The following is a 16531-nucleotide window of genomic DNA, read 5'->3' as shown; positions in this document are numbered from 1 at the left end:
CTTAACAGAATTATGATACTTTACCAAAACTAATCGGGTCTAGTCCCTGTTCAAATTATTTCTGTGAAAATATTTGCCATTCCTGCTGAGTTTTCTGGCTAATACACAGCAGGATGATTTATAAGTTTAAAGCTTGCAAAAGGAAGCAGGAGGGAAATTTCCCATGCACGTTCTTCAAAGAAAGACATTTTGAAGTTTAATTCTAAAGGGAAAGTCATAAAAATGTTAACCCTTTCCCATAGAATGTGGTGAGCTTTCACACTATTATTTTTATTAAATAGTTTTCCATTTATATTGCCTTTTTCTCAAGTATAAAAACTAACCTTTATTCTACTTGAAAAAATCAGTGTCCAAATTCATTGTCACATGTAAACCACAGAAATTATTACTTGATTTTTGATAGTGGAAAAATTAAAATAGTTTGTTTCACTTAATGTATTTTAACATTAAATCTCCTCTTATCAAGTTTCTTAAACTAGAAATTTTACTCTGTGTGTGTGTGTGAGTGTATGTGTGTGTGTGGTTTACAGTGAAACATAGCTCATAACTGAAATGTAACTACTGCATAATTATTTTAAATGTAAATATAGACTATACACTTTGAAATATTTATCTGCACTCTGTCTTGACACTTGAAATTGTATCACTAGAGATTAATTAATTTGGATCTTGAAGGCATTTCAATCTTCAGGAATTCCTTATTGGAATGCTAAAAAATGAGTGAGTAAAACATTAAGCCATTTATCAGCTACCACCTTATGAAAGTTTTGTTGCTAACTAGCTGAGAGCCCGATGGGTAGACATGGAGCAAAAAAGACCTCAGGGATGTCAGGGCTGTGAAAGGCAAAAGAACAACACGAACAACCTCACCTTCTTGCATTCCTACCTCTCAACCTTGGTGACTCTCCATTTGTACAAGAGCCCACACTATAAAGCCAAGCAGAACTTTGGAGGAATTATGTTCAGGTAGCATTGCAGGGCAAACCTTGCCTGATATACTTGTTAGTTGACATCAAGTGGATTCCCACTTACGGTGACCCCAAGTGTGCAGAGTAGAACTGTTCCACAGGATTTTCAAGGCTGTGACCTTTTGGAAGTAGATTGTCAGACCTTTCTTCTGAGGTACCTCTGGGTGGGTTTGAACCACTAACCTTTTGATTAGCAGTCTTTGGTTAGTAGTAGCACTTAACCATTTCTGCCACCCAGTACACTATGCTGAGTGAAAGAAAACTCCTAGCAGGAAAGACCAAGATCTTAATATCCCTGAATTGGGCTAAAATAATCACAAGCCATTTTACTTGGATCCACCATCAAGGCTCATGGATAAGTCAAGAAATCAAAAGACACATTGCATTGGGCCAATATGCTGCAAAAGACCTCTTTAAAGTGTTAAAAATCAAAGATGTCACCTTGAGGACTAAGGTGTGCCTGACCCAAGCCATGGAGTTTTCAATCACTTCATATGCATATGAAAACTGGACAATGAATAAGGAAGACCGAAGAAGAATTGATGCCTTTGAATTATGGTGTTGGTGAAGAATATTGAATATACTAAGGACTGCCAGAAGAACAAATATACCTTGGAAGAAGTACAGTCAGAATGCTCCTCAGAAGCAAGAATGGCGAAACTTTGTCTCACATACTTTGGACACATTATCAGGAGGGACCAGCCCCTAGAGAAGAGCATCATGTTTGGTAAAGTAGAGTGTCAGCAAAAAAGAGGAAGACCCTCAAGGAGATGGACTGACATAGTGGCTACAGTGAGCTCAAGCATGACAACAATTACAAGGATGGCACAGGTCCAGACAGTGTTTCTTTCTGTTGTGCATGGGGTCGCTATGAGTCAGAACTGACTCAACGGCACCTAGGAACAACAATAATCACAAGCCAACTTGAGAACAGGAGAGAGGCTATGAGTCTGGCAAGAAGTGCTGGTTGAGTCTGACCCAGTGCCCTACTCCACTGAACGTAAATTCATTCAGAGCTGGGAAGGCCTTCTCCCAGCCAAATCCATGCTGCAGGAAATGGCACAATAAATGCCTCTGTGAAATACTGCAGCCAAACGTCCAGGCACATGGGAAAATTGGTGGAGCCCGTCTCGCATTGTCTATGGAAACTGGTATTCAGCCTGCAGTGCACATTTTCAGACAGCCTCTTCATGAGTACAAGACCTCAGGAAGCTGAACCATTCCAGCCAATTTAAAATATTGGTCTCTTTCACCCGAGCATTCCACCTCAATGTACCAAGCTCACCTCCACATGGTTTAAACTCAGCTCAGTGTTGTTTGAAAAAAAGTTGCAAATGCTTTGACAAGGCATATTAGAGACTCTAGAATAAAAAAATTAATAAAAATATCCATGAGTATTTTCTCACATGGATTTTTTAAAAGCTATTCTTTCTAAATAGCTTCAATAAATATTACTGATTTCATCACTCTCTGATGTAACAACAAGGCTTGATTTAGTCAAGCAACAACCCTATCTTTGTGTGGGATTGGTCTTTTGTGGCATTCCTCAGCTGTTAGATTACAGGACCCACAGTTCCCAAACTGGTGGGCTTCTGGAGGTACTTCTCAGTCATTCAACAGTGTTTATTGAGCACCTGCCTTGTGCCAAGCAAGGTCTTAGCTGCCAGGCTTCATAGTAACAAAAGGTTAGGGTGCCCCTGGCTCCCCCAGGAGAACATGATTTGATTGTTGGAATAATCCTGTTGGTTGGCAGTGAACTGAAGACTGTTAAGGACCAGGTGGGGTACAGCTGGTCTGGCTGATTGGGGAACTAGTCGGGTGGGGAATCTTTCCCACTGGCTGGGGCGTATCTGGAAAGGTGGGAAAACACATGGCTAGGCTTTAAGGTAGGGGCCTTGTGGTGCTCAAAAATCTGAAGGCAGCACTTGAAATTTTATGTCTTATTGTCAGACAGAAGCCCAGGAGGAAAGTTAAAGGTAGTGATATTTTTCTCCCCTCAGTTATGCAGGGAACAGCTTACAAGCTGGGGAAACACTGGTATTCTTTTAAAATTAGTTCAGATCTAGCACTTATAGCAGAGTGGTAGTCAGTCAGTAAAATTTATATATTTTACTGTGTCTCAGTTGTACTACAATGTTTATTTACTACTTTGTGCAATAATAGATAGTGGTAACCAAACCAAACTCATTGCCATCAAGTCAATTCTGATTCATGGTGACCCAACGGCACAGAGTAGGGCTGCCCCACAGGGTTTCCTAGGCTGTAAATCTTTATAGAAGCAGACGGCCACATCTTTCTCTTGTGGAGCAGCTGGTAAGTTCGAACTGCCAACCTTTCAGTGAGCAGCCAAGGACTGCTCCACCAGGGCTCCTTCAGATAGTGGTCATGCTATGAAATTTAAATTGATGAAGCATAACTGGGGATGACTTTAGTTTGGATTTTCCATTTTGGGGAGCTGGCACTGGCTCTGATGAAGTGGCTGGCTCCTGAATGGCGAGGAGATGCCAAGCACAGACAGGTCTGCAGGGAGCGTTCTAGGTGGAAGAAACAGGTCTAAGGCTGGAACAAGCTGGTACTCTGAGGAACAGAAGAAGGCTGGTGGGGCTGGAGCATCAGGAGTAAGGGAAGAGTGGAGCAAGACGGCATCAAAGGCGGGGTCAACATTATGAGGTCCTCGAAGTTCTGTCTCCCATGAGTGCCACGATTTACATAGATGGGCTCAGGGAAGACAGGAAGCAAAGCATGGCTGTCTCCTCCCGGGCTTTCTGAACCCTGAGGAGGAATCTCCTTCACGTCTCCTTCAGCAGGAACCTGAGGAAGAGGATACAGGAACAGTGGCAGCCTCCTCAGGCCTTATGTCTTTAAAAGGCAGAGTCCACACTGGGCTATGCAGGTGGAGGCAGAGAGGCCTTGCCATCACATTCAGGGCGTAGCTCTCTGACCTCTCCCTAAACCTGTGATGTACCAGCCATGGGAGAAGGGAAGGATACACGCCTACACAAAAGGCTCCTGTGGTTTTATGGACCCCGGAGTCAGGGGAGGGAGAAGTGGTAGGAGTGGGAAAGTGCTGAGCACTAAGTCAGAGAGAGAAAGGTATGTACTGACCGATATGTAGACAGAGGGAGAGGGAGAGAGAGGATGATGACGATGATGATAAGGAAAGAGAAAGAGATGGAGATAAAGATGTATACAGAGAGATAGATATGTACAGAGAGAGATAGCTAGAGAGAGAGAGATGGGGTTATAAACAGAGAGAGAGAGAGAAATACATATAGGCATACATAGATGGGGGCAGGCGGAGCCCTGGTGGCACAAGGGTCAGCAGTTTAAACCCACCAACCACTCCTTGGAAACACTATGGGGCAGTTCTACTCTGTCCTATAGGGTCGCTATGAGTCAGAATTGGCTTGATAGCAATGGGTTTATAGAGAGAGAGACTGAGGTACATACAGAGGGGTATAAATAGGTACAGCTAGAGAGAGAGAGAGACAGAATTATGTAGAGATACAGTTATATATATACAGAGAGAGAGAAAGAGCAATGAAGAGGAGGCTAGGGATAGAGATAGAAAGTGAGAGAGATGGAGACAGAGGGATAGAGGTTGTTGTTGTTGTTGTTGTTGTTGTTGTTGATAGGTGCCCTCAAGTGTACTCTGACTCCTAGAGACAGACAGGACAGAAAAGAACTGCCCCCAAGTTTTACCAAGGCCATTATCTTTACAGGAGCAAATCCCCAGATCTTTTCTCTCATGGAGCTGCTGGGGGATTTGAACCACCAACCTTTCGGTTAGCAGCCCTGCACCACCAGGGCTCCTTGAGGTAGAGGCAGATAGAGATGAAGAGATAGATACAGATACAGATATCAGGTGCATCTATGATACACACACATACTTTTAACAAAAGGAGCTATGATGCATGTTTTATTCTGAAAATTGCCTGCCACTTAACAATATACAATTGGCAACTTATGTGGATTTATTTCACTGTTTATGGCAGCTTGTATTACATTTTATAGATATCCCGTAATAGATTCACCCATTGTGGTTGTTTTCACTTGTTATTGCTGTTAAAAACTTCACATTTTTACAAACTACCCAAACTATTGAACAGCCAAACTTGAAAGGGTGTGTGTGTGTGTGCATGTGTGCGTTACTGTGTGTATATGTGTGCGTGTGTGTATGTATGTATGTGTCCATATGCATGTGCATGTATGTGTGTGGGCACATGTGTGTGCACGTACGTGTGCATGTATGTGTGCGGGCACATGAGTGTGCATGTGCATGCTGCTGTATGTGTGCATGTATGTATGTGTGTGCATGTGTGTGCATGTATGTGTGTGGTCACATGAGTGTGCATGTGTGCATGAGTACGTGTGTGCATATCGTGTGTGTGTGTGTGTGCATGCGTGTGTGTGCCCTGCTTGAGGTGGAGGGAGGAAGATTAAGGAGAAAGTGAAGTGGTTTGAAATCAGCAATAAAGGAACTGCTCTCCAGCACTAAATGTACTGGAGATTTATTCCCCTGCATCTGTACGTAAATGTCCTTTTGTTCTTGAAACAATAAATCCCTCGCAAACTCCCCACGAAGTTTTGCCATGGCGAGACGTGAGATTTTTTTCTGACAGAATCCAGTCGGTGCTGTTTTGGTGCTCCTTCTGGCCTGAATTTTAATGCCCTGTTCTTTCCCGAAGCCCCCAGCCTGGAAAAGGTCAGAAAGCGTCACATCTCAGCCTGCTGTGCTCTGGGCAGCTGCCAGCCCTTTGGAAATCACTGCTTTCAGAAACCAGTTTCCGCCGCCACCTACTTGGTTTCAAATTAGCAGTAACCTACCGCACCACGCCGTAGCAGCCAGGCCTTCACTGTTGCTCTTTCTTTATAATCTAGATTCATTTTAAAAGATACTGAGATTCTCAAACTGCCAAACCTTGGACAATTTTCCATCACTCTCAATACCATCAAAGGTGAGACAAAGAGACCGAATCCTGTCTTTTAACTTGAAGTGGAGAATTGTCTTGGTCGTGTATTGCTGCTGTACACAGACGCACAAGGGCGTGGCTTTAACAAACAGAGATTTATTTTCTCACAGTTTAGGGCATCAGAAGTCCAAATTCAGGGCCCGGCTCTGGGGGAAGGCTATCTCTGTCTGTCAGCTCTGGGGGAAGGACCTTGTCTCTTTCCGCTTCTGGTCCTTGGCTCCTCGGTGATCTTCTCGTGGCATGTGTCTCTTCCCTTCAGTTTGCGCTTGCTTACTTAACCTGCCCTTTATATCTCAACAAAGCTTGAGTTAAAACACGCCATACATTGACACTACCTCGTTAACATAACAAAGAAGACCTATTCCCAAACGGAATTATAAACACGAGTATAGAAGGATTTACAACACTTATTTTGGGGGGACACAATTCATTTCAATCTCTTCTTTCTCTTCTTTCGGTGCAAACCTTCTCTCCTGCGGCCCATGGGATCTTGGCACAGTGCCCAGGTGCCTCAGGGCCTGCAGGCTGTGTTGGCCACGCACTCAGCAGCACCTTCCAGCAATCATGCTCTTTCTGCTTCAGACTACATTAGCGACTCCCCACACTCCCAGTCAGCATCAGAGCCTGCACTGCCACACGCGAATTCCAGATTCCTACGAAATAAAGCCGCTCTAAATGGACATCTTCTAAATGGGCTTCACTGCACTCACTTTGCTATTTGCTTTACTTATGTAACAAACACAGAGTTATAGAACGTGTACTGGTCTCAAGTAATAGCACGGCCAGTGTGTGTTCTCTGCGAGCTGCTAGAATTCATGTGACAGTCTTCACGCCGGCTGGTCACTAGCCAAGCTCAGGATGTCCAGCATGACTGGGTCCCACCAGGAAACCAGCAGCAGAGGATTCCAGTGGCAAAGTGGGACCCCCAATGCCATGTTCCCTCTGCATTCTTAACCTCTGAGCATCTGTTTCAGTTTCAATACTCTCTTTTTTCTTTTTTGGCAATTCAACAATTTTTACAGTATAATTCAGTAATATTGATTACATTCGTCATGTTGTGCAATGAATCTAACCCTCCTTTTCCAAATTACTCCATCCCCATGAATATAAATGGATGGATCCTGGCTGAAAGCAGAGAACACCAGAAGGATGTTTACCTGTGTTTTATTGACTATGCAAAGGCATTTGACTGTGTGGATCGTAGTAAATTATGGATAACATTGCAAAGAATGGGAATTCCAGAACACTTAATTGTGCTCATGAGGAACCTGTACATAAATCAAGAGGCAGGTGTTCGGACAGAATGAGGAAATACTAAGTGGTTTAAAGTCAGGAAATAACATACCAAAAAACCAAACCCATTGCCACCAAGTCAATTCCGACTCACAGCAAACATATAGAACAGAGTGGAACTGCCCCATAGGGTTTCCAAGGGGCGGCTGGTGAATTTGAACTGCCAACCTTTTGGTTAGCAACTGCGTTCTTAACCATTGTGCCACCAGGGCTCCACAAGAGGTATTTAAAGTACAGAATGTGTTTTCTCACAGTTCTGGAGGTGAAATAGCAAAATCAGGGTCTGGGCTCTGTCAATTCCTTCCTTATCAGTAGTCCTGGGCCTTCCTGGGCTCATGGACGATCTTCATATGATGTCTGTCTTCCCCTGGGTGTGTGTCACTGTCTATTCTGGTTTTCTTGTAACTCAAAAGTGATTGGGTTTAGAACCCACTCAACACCGGCATGTCCTCATTAAGATGACAAAAAAAAAAAAAAGAAAACCTATTTTCAAGACAACATCTATACGTAAATGAATTAAACACATATTTTGGGGGACACAGTTCAATCTATAATACAGCCATCTGTACAAGGCATGATTTCCCTGTGAATAAGTCCATTCAAGAGACCAAATTAGATCAGGGTTTCTTAGTGCTCGTAGAATTAGCACAAAGGGGAATTCGTCAAACCGGAATCACTGCTTGCACCACCCTCCTCTTCTCAGGGATGTTTCTGTCTGAATAAGCAGTGCTGGACCTCAGGTAAATATTGACGTGTTTCACTTTAGCTTCCTTTTTCTAGAATCGTTTTAGATGACTGCCCTTCTGTTAATACGCCACTACATCAGAAAACGAGAATGTACTTGACTGGATTAAAACTTTCAAATGTTAACTGTATGCGTGTTGTGGGGATCCAGCCTAAAGAGACAGCATTGCCCTGCTTAACGCCGCTGAAGTGTGGTTGGGACTTCCAGCCTCGCAGGCACTTTGGCTGTTAAAGGCTCTCACCCATTAAAAGCGGTTGCCATCAAGTCGACTTCAACTCATCGTGACCCCGTGTGTGTCAGGGCTGATGTTTCAGAAGTAGATTCACCAGGCCTTTCTTTTGAGGTGCCCGTGGGTGGACCCCAACCTCCAACCTTTTCATTAGCAGCCGAGCGTGTTGACGGTTTGCACCACCCGGGGACTCCGCCTCCTGGATACAGAGACATAAAACATTGTTGTGTGATGAAGGAGCCAGGACCTCACCCGGGCTGTCCAGCTTCCATTACCTGTCAGATTTTTCCAAGACGACTGGTGAGGATGTTGGCAGAAGGAGTAAATACCAGTCCTGTTTATTAAATACTCCTTCCCTGGACTAAAACGAAAACCGAACCCGTGGCCATCAAGTCAACTGCAACTTTTGGCGACTCTGAAATCAATGGCTGATTTTTCAGAAGTAGATACCCAGAGTGGGCCTGGAACCTCTAACCTTTCAGTGAGCAGCCAAGAGTGTTAACCGTTTGTACCACCCAGTGCTTCCTTACCCCATTAAAAAACCAAGCCAAACCTGTTGCCATCAAGTTGATTCCAACTTATAGCGACCCTATGGGACAGAGAAGAACTGCCCCATGGAGTTTCCAAGGCTGAAATCTTTATGGAAGCATCTTTCTCCCACAGAGCAGCTGGTGGGTTCTAACCACTGATCTTCCGATGAGCAGCCGAGAACTTGACCACTGCGCCACCAGGGCTCCTCACCCCTTTAGGACAAGCCAAACCTCCTGCTCCGAGGACTCGTCCTCATTTCCGCCCGATTCCAGGACTCTGACGGCAAGAGAGTTGCAATTTGTACTTCAACTTCAGTTTTCTCGGGCAGGCCCTTTGCTGTGGCTGTAGGGTGGGCTCACCTCCCCTCACTGCAGATTGAGTGCTTTTCAGTCTTGTGCCAGAGCACGGCTCAGCCTCTCGTGACAGCGACACCAGTGGTAGGGTCTTTTTCTTTGGGGTATTCAGTCTACCTAATAGCACAGAACAGTCTTCTTTCCAAGAGGGAACTGGCATGTTTTTCTCCTACTGGAAGCCATGATTTTACAATTTAAAAAAAAAAACTTAAAGTTGCTCTGAGACTTTTTGGACACATTAAGAAGAATGGACTCCCACCGCCGTTGTGTTTACCTTAAGTAGGACTTCTACAAACGTATCTCTCGATTATGTACTGGTTAGGTACTGCCGTAAACGTATCTAGGTATCACTGTATCTAGATGTTTCTAAGAACAAAAATAAAGAGCATTCATGAAATAAGAGGGTATCTTCATACCTATGACTTAGTAATATTGTATGTTTAACTTAAAACTATGGCTTAAACATAGCAGTACCTACATGAAATCAGTTTTATTTAAGAATAGTAGTTCAACTTAATACTGCGTATGTGCAGGATTGGTGTAAAAGAAAGGAAAATATGGTTTGTGTGTGAATCAAACCACGGAGCAAACTTAGCCTGTGCGGTGTGTTCTTGGGAGGAAGACGGTCTTTGAACAAAAAGTCAGTGAAAGCTGTGGATTTAGCAGTAAATCTAGAGGTGCTGGTGGCTGTCTGAAAGCTTGCCATGAGTTTCAGTCCACAGCTCTGCTGTGAAACGCACTCAGAAATGTGACTTTAAAAAGGAACCACTTCCCTAGAGATGAAGCTGAGAGCCAACTCTCAGCCTTAAAGTTCCTGGTCCTTGGGTTCTAGTGGAAAGTGTAATCAGTGTGGGCTTTTTATCTTGGCCTGTGAAAGTCTCTTCTTCCGGGGGTACTGGCTACTCTGTCCCGAAAGGGGAGTGAGTGTGTGTGTGCGTGTGCGTGTACATGTGTGTGCATGTGCACACACGTGTGTTTGGGGAGCCTGGGCAGGGGACATCCAGTTGTTCTACTCCTAGACCCTGAGGGTAGAAGCCGAATGAGAGCTGGGAGTGGCTCAGCCACTGTCCCCCGCCCCAAGGAGCCCCAGAGGAGCCACTCAGGGAGACGCCCCCGTGCAGTCATCCCCCAGGACTGGGCAGGGGAGGTGGGGACACCACTCCAGCAGTCAGCCACCTGCTCCTCCACAATTCTTCATCTGTGTGCCCCATTGCATTCCAATGCAGCTGTGCCAAGCATCTGGGCACAAACATTGTTTGTCCCCAAGCAGAACACCCAAACCCCACTCCTGCCTTCCCCTGCTGTGTCCTCATGCTTCCTGCCCTCATTCAAAGCAGCCCCACCCACCCACTTAAAACACCACCCGGGCTTCTCCCCCGCACCCCGTCTCCTCTGCCAGCAGTCACTCCCTGGAGTCCCTGCAGCCTGCTCGAGGCAGGACCCCGTCTACCCATCTGTAATAAAACAGTTGATGCACACGCACACACGCACACACACACACACGCGCGCGCACACGCACACACACATGCACACACACACTCATGCCTTTGGAAAGTACAGAGCAGCTCTGTGGGGTTCAGTGCACTGTTGCTCAGCAGGATTAGAGGAAATGGGGCTTATTGCCAATAAAGATTTATCAAAGCCCCAGAAACAGATATTTTTACGTTGCTGCCATGACCCAGGTGTAAATTCCCCTGTTCTTTTCTCCCCCCACCACAGGGAACTACTGGAACGCAGCCTCCTTCCCAGACCCTTCGTCCCACCTCCACTTCTCCACTTTCCAAGGGGAGACCAGTGCCGACATTTCCTTCTACTTCAAAACGCTGATCCCTCGTGGGGTATTTCTGGAAAACCTGGGGAACACGGACTTCATCAAGCTGGAGCTGAAGTGTGAGTATGAGCCACAAGTCTGCTCCTGGGCAGCTACCTTTGTCCCCACAAGCTGGCTGAGCCCACTCCATCCCAACATCCACCCTCTCTGGTGTCCCAAAGTGCTGGGACAGGGTGCACACCTGAGTGGGCATGGGTACTGGTGCTCAGACGCCCACAGGGAAACAGATGCCACTCAGGAAGACAAGGTAGACCAGATGCCTGACACTGATATCAGGAAGATGAGGTAGACCAGATGCCTGACACGGATAGGGCAAATAGATGTTGAAACTGTCCCTTTTTGTGTGGTTGTTTTCCAAGGAGACTCAGGTGTGTGTAAGGCTATCTGAGGGCCAGGAACAAGGGCAGAAAGAAGAGCATAAAGGATAATGACAGTCACAGAAATTAGCATCTATATGTTTAACCAGGCAGCGGGGACAACAGTCCTGTGTGATGGACGCAGCTCTCTGGAAGAAGCCCCAGACCACACACCCTTTAAAAGCTGAAGTTCTGAATTTATTCAGCCCAGGGCACAGACATACCAGCCCAGAGGCCACTCAGCTCAGCTCAGCTGGCCTTGGCTCTGGAGGACCCACCCGAGGTCGCAGGCTCGGTCACCATCTGTGGAAGGCAGAGGTGTCTGAAGCTGACAAGTGTGAGTCCTGCCCCTTTATCCTTGGGGCCTGAATCAGCTTTAGGAATTTACAACCTGCAGGATTCCAAGCGAGGTGAATATTTGCAAACTCCCCAATCTCCCAGAGAGGAAGTCAGAGCCAGCCAGACCGGAGTCACCCATCAGCTGCGTCCCAGCACAGATCTTGGCTCCTGCTCGCCAGCACAGGACATCTCCCTCCCACCTGTCCCTTCCATCTTAGCGGTTATGGTGCTGGGTTTGGTCCAGAATAATCCCAAACCCGTGTCCCATACTACCTGGTGGAACCTCTCCTCTATTTGTAGCTCTAACTATGCAATATCATTTCAAAAGGGGATACCAGTTGCTGTCCAGTTGATCCTGATTCATGGCACCCCCATGTGTGCAGAGTAGAACCGTGCTCCACAGGGTTTTCAACGGCTGGTCTTTCAGAGGTAGATTGCCAGGCCTTTCTTCCGAGCACCTCTGGGTAGACTCAAACCTCCAACCTTTCGGTTAACAGTTGAGCACGTTAACCATTTGAGCCACTCAGGGACTCCTATAGCTTCTCCACTGAGGTTCAAAGAAGCCTAGTAGGCGAAAGGCAGATCTCCGAATTTGAGAACAACTTCTTCAAGGTAAACAAGAAGCCTGCTCCCATGAAGTACCCAGAGAAAAGTGACAAGCTGCCACATCGCCAGCTCACCAGGGCTCACAGACCAAAGGGTGCAAGGGGGCCCCGGGCCCCTCCTCCCCACACCTTATCATCCCCCAGCCAGGAGAGCTGGTTTCTGCGGCCAAATCTTTGCACCATCTCTACTTCGTCTCCCCTCAGCTCCCATGCCCCCTAATCCCCTTCTGTTAGGAATTCAAATTCTGTCTCTCTGTGAGCACATCTCAAAGGACCTGTGTCCCTGTTCATGCCTACTCCTACTCGGCTTCCAGACTAACATCTTGTTAATTAACCATGTGCCTTGCTGTCAGGACTGGGAGGTTCTTGACTCTAACCGACAGTCGTTATACAGCAAGCTAAGGAGACCTGTCAGCAGTCCAACATGCAGGGAGAAAAGTGCATCCCATTCGCATAATTAAAGGTAAACTTTTAAACTCTGTGTTGTTATCGGTAGTTGCCGTCTAGTCAGCTCCGATTCGTGGCGACCTTACACTGGGCTTCACTTATTTCCTGTCTGTGTGTATCCACTGGCTGAGTGGGTGTTCCCTGAGTATCCACTGTGTCCCAGGGGCTGTGCAAGGCGCTAAGGACACGTTGTAAAATCAAGCATCATTTTTTCCCTCAAAGATCTTGCTGTTTGTTTTGGAAAACCAGCAACTAAATCAGTAGTTACGATAATAATAAAAAACACCTTGTCTTGGACACAGACTCCCTGTGTCTCCAGACTTTACTCCAGCCGTTACTCTCAGGCGTCACTCTTGCTCGCTCTAACTACCCTCTGAAGAGGGTACCATCACTAACATCTCCATTTAGAAATAAGGAACCTGAGGCACAGAGCCAGGGAGCTGCCTGACCAAGGTCCCACGCCGGGAAGTGGCAGAGACAAAGCCTTGTCCATCTGTCCCAGAGTTGCCGCTCTTTCTATGGAACGGTACTGTCCCAGAACACACAGGGAGAGGTGGCTGAGGTGCAGAGGGGGCGACCAGGAGGGCTTCCCAGGGCTGCAACGCCTTCACTGACTTATGCCGGTAGAGCAGGAGCCAACAATGCGAGGAGGGTGAGGGAAGAAAACTTGTTTCAGGGTGAGGAAGCCACATGACGGAGGTGTGGGGCCTGAGCTGAAGGACCCAGGAGGAAACAGCCCCAGAGCCACAGCAGGGGTGTGTGCATGGGGGGAGAGGCTGGGGTCAGGGCACTCACCATGCTGGGCAAAGGGGCCGAGTGGGCATGACCCTGAAATTACAGTGAGCAGGAAAGTAATGTGATCAGAATTACACTCACCAGAGAGGAGACTGGAAGCAAGAGAAGAAGCCAAGATTCTCGACAAGTATTAAGATAGTGGGACAGGAATTGAAAGGGTGATGGCAGTGAAGGTTTACAAATATGAGAAATCCTGAAGAAACAGATTCCACAGGTTTTGATAAAATGTTTATGCAGGATGTGTGGGAGGAAGACCCTGGAATGGGGGAGGGGTGGGAACTAAATACACTAAATAGACAATAGATAAGTAGAAACTTTGGTGAAGGGTAAGACAGTACACAAACTAGGGAGGCCAGCACAACTTGTACAAGGCAATATCGTGTAAGCTCCATAGACACATCCAAACTCCCTGAGGGACAGAATTGCTGGGCTGAGGGCTGTGGGGACCATAGTTTCAGGGACACATCTAGCTTAATTGGCATAACAGAGCTTATAAAGAATATGTTTTACATTCTACTTTGGTAAGTGGTGTCTGGGGACTTAAAAGCTTGTGAGCAGCCATCTAAGATACTCTGCTGGTCTCACCCCATCTGGAGCAAGGGAGAATGAAGAAAACAAAAGACACAAGGGAAAGATTAGTCCAAAGGACTAATGGACCACAACTACCACAGCCTCCACCAGACTGAGTCCAGCACAACTGAATGGTGCCCGGCTACCACCACCGACTGCTCTGACAGGGATGGCAATAGAGGGTCCCAGACAGAGCTGGAGAAAAACATAGAACAAAATTCTAACTCACAAAGACAAAAAGAGCAGACTTACTGATCTGACAGAGACTGGAGAAACCCCAAAAGCATGGCCCCCAGACACCCTTATAGCTCAGTAATGAAGTCACTTCTGAGGTTCACCCTTCAGCCGAAGATTAGACAGGCCCATAAAACAGAATGAGACTAAGTGGCACACCAGTCCAGGGGCAAGGACTAGAAGGCAGGAGGGGACAGGAAAGCTGGTAATGTGGAACTTTGGAAAGTATTGACATGTCGTGGAGCTCGCAACCAATGTCACAAAACAATATGTGTATGAATTGTTTAATAAGAAGCTAGTTTGTTCTGTAAACCATCATCTAAAATACAATAAATAAATAAAATAAAATGAGAAAAAACAAAAAATAAATGTTTGAAAAAAAAAAAAAGATCCTGGAATGGATCTAGTATCTGGTTTCAAGGTTATAGGGATGGGGCACCTTCGATAGGGAGTATGGCATTTGGGGGCAAAATACAAACTACGTTTTGGATATTTTGAGTTTGAGTGTCTGTGTCACCTTTCACACAGGTGACCTTGGTTCAGTGCCTGGTCAGTGCAGGTTATGTGCAGCTACCACTCATCCATCAGTGGAGGCCTGTAATGCTGCACAGGTGTCAGCGGAGCTTCCAGACTAAGAAAGACGAGGAAGAAAAGCCTGGTAATCTACCTCTGAAAATCATCCAGGGAAAACCCTGTGGATCACAACCGTCCAATCTGCAACCAGTCACGTGTGGGACTGAGCAGCATTCCTTCTGTTGTGCTTGGGGTCTCCACGAGTTGGCAGATGCCATGGCAGTTGACAACAGCCATAAGTCTCAGCATCTGTAAAGATCTAAGGCCCAAGGGTTGATGATACTCTTCAGTGCCTTAACTTCCTGTCTACTGACCGAGACTCTCAAAGCTGCAGGAAGTATTGTAGCCAGCACCAAGAAGAAAGTTTTCTCAGAGATGGCATCATTTTAACTGAGCCTTGGAATAAATGGCAAAGATGGGAAAGACCATTTCTGGCTCAGGATGGCAAGGGGAAATAACAGAGTCATAAACGGCACGCACAGGCCAGAAGGTCCAGCTCCATCGCACACCAGTGCAGTGGGGAGTTGGGAACGTGGCTCAGGGCCAGCACCTCTAGGTCAGACAGTGCCTGGCACGTGGTAGATGCTGAATAAACATCTGTTGAATGAGTGAAATGAATGAGTGTGCTGTCAGTCTAGTGGAGAACTGTGGAACATCTAGACAGCAAAGGACAGCACCGTCACGGAGAGCCTGGTGGCCAAATTAAGACAAACAAAATGTTTCAGGTGGAAGGACAGTTGCAGTTGGTGGAATTTTAAAATTCAAGGTCTCACTAGAAATCAGTTTGGGAGATGAGGAGTGAGATCCATGATGTGGCCAGGCAAAAGGGACTCCAGGCTGTGGAGAAAGTTGGGAGACTGGAGGCCACAGTGTCGTCTGGGTTGTCCACACCACTGTTGATGTGGTCCAAGGTGGTGGCTAGGAATGGAGAGGACAGGGACTTGTGAGCCGAAGGTAGCAGTTCTGGGGTTCAGCCACTGACAGCAAAAGGAAAGGGAGAGGTTGTGTCTCAAAAGCACACACCACTGAATGAAGGCTCTGGCACCATGTTGTAGCTGAGTGCTGAGAGGCGAGGGGTAGACCAGACCAGCTGCCTCCCTGGCCCCACGATATGGGCGGTAGGAAAAGGAGCTGCAGGGCAGATGGTTGTATGTCAGGGTCCCCTTAGGTGAGTGTGTTTAATGATAAAGAGAAACCATGGAGTTTTCATTTTTGTTTAACAATCTAAAAGAGATTTCAGAGGGCACAGTGGACAAATTTTGAAGGGGATGTTCACTGAGCAGGAAACACGGAAAAAAGCACCCAGACACGGTCATAATATTTTAGCATAAGCATCCGTGTTGACCAAATTGTGACCATTTGCACATAGCAAGAGGACTCGGGGAAAATATTTGCGTTTAGCCGAAGCAGGCATATCTCCTTAGAAGTGTGGAGGCAGCAGTCTAATGTCGTACTCATCTTAGAAAAGGATATTAAGGAAAAAACTCTCATTTTCCAAGATGCAGCCTTCTGCAGTGCACATGCTCAGGAAAGTCACGGAGGAAAAGACTGCAATATATAGAAACTCATGAATGAGAAGTAAACTAATGGCAATTTCGATATTTCTGAACTGGAATAATTCTTACATTAAAAGAACTTTGCTGTGTAGACATGAGGGCTGTCTCATTCCACTTACCTGGACTGTTGTGC

General features: G+C 46.3%; 1 protein-coding gene across 1 annotated transcript in view; it reads left to right on the top strand.

The window, feature by feature from the left end:
• CNTNAP2 (contactin associated protein 2) overlaps positions 1–16531 on the top strand; it is a 1506181-nt gene that overhangs the window by 1278892 nt on the left and 210758 nt on the right. The window contains exon 16 of the mRNA XM_064290350.1: positions 10812–10982. Within this exon, the coding sequence (XP_064146420.1) occupies positions 10812–10982 (171 nt within the window). The remainder of the gene's footprint in view (positions 1–10811; positions 10983–16531) is intronic.

Source organism: Loxodonta africana, chromosome 8 (assembly GCF_030014295.1).
Source record: "Loxodonta africana isolate mLoxAfr1 chromosome 8, mLoxAfr1.hap2, whole genome shotgun sequence".
Taxonomy (NCBI): Eukaryota; Metazoa; Chordata; class Mammalia; order Proboscidea; family Elephantidae; genus Loxodonta; species Loxodonta africana.
The sequence above is the reverse complement of the archived record's forward strand: the minus strand, read 5'-3'. Positions and strand labels throughout refer to the sequence as shown.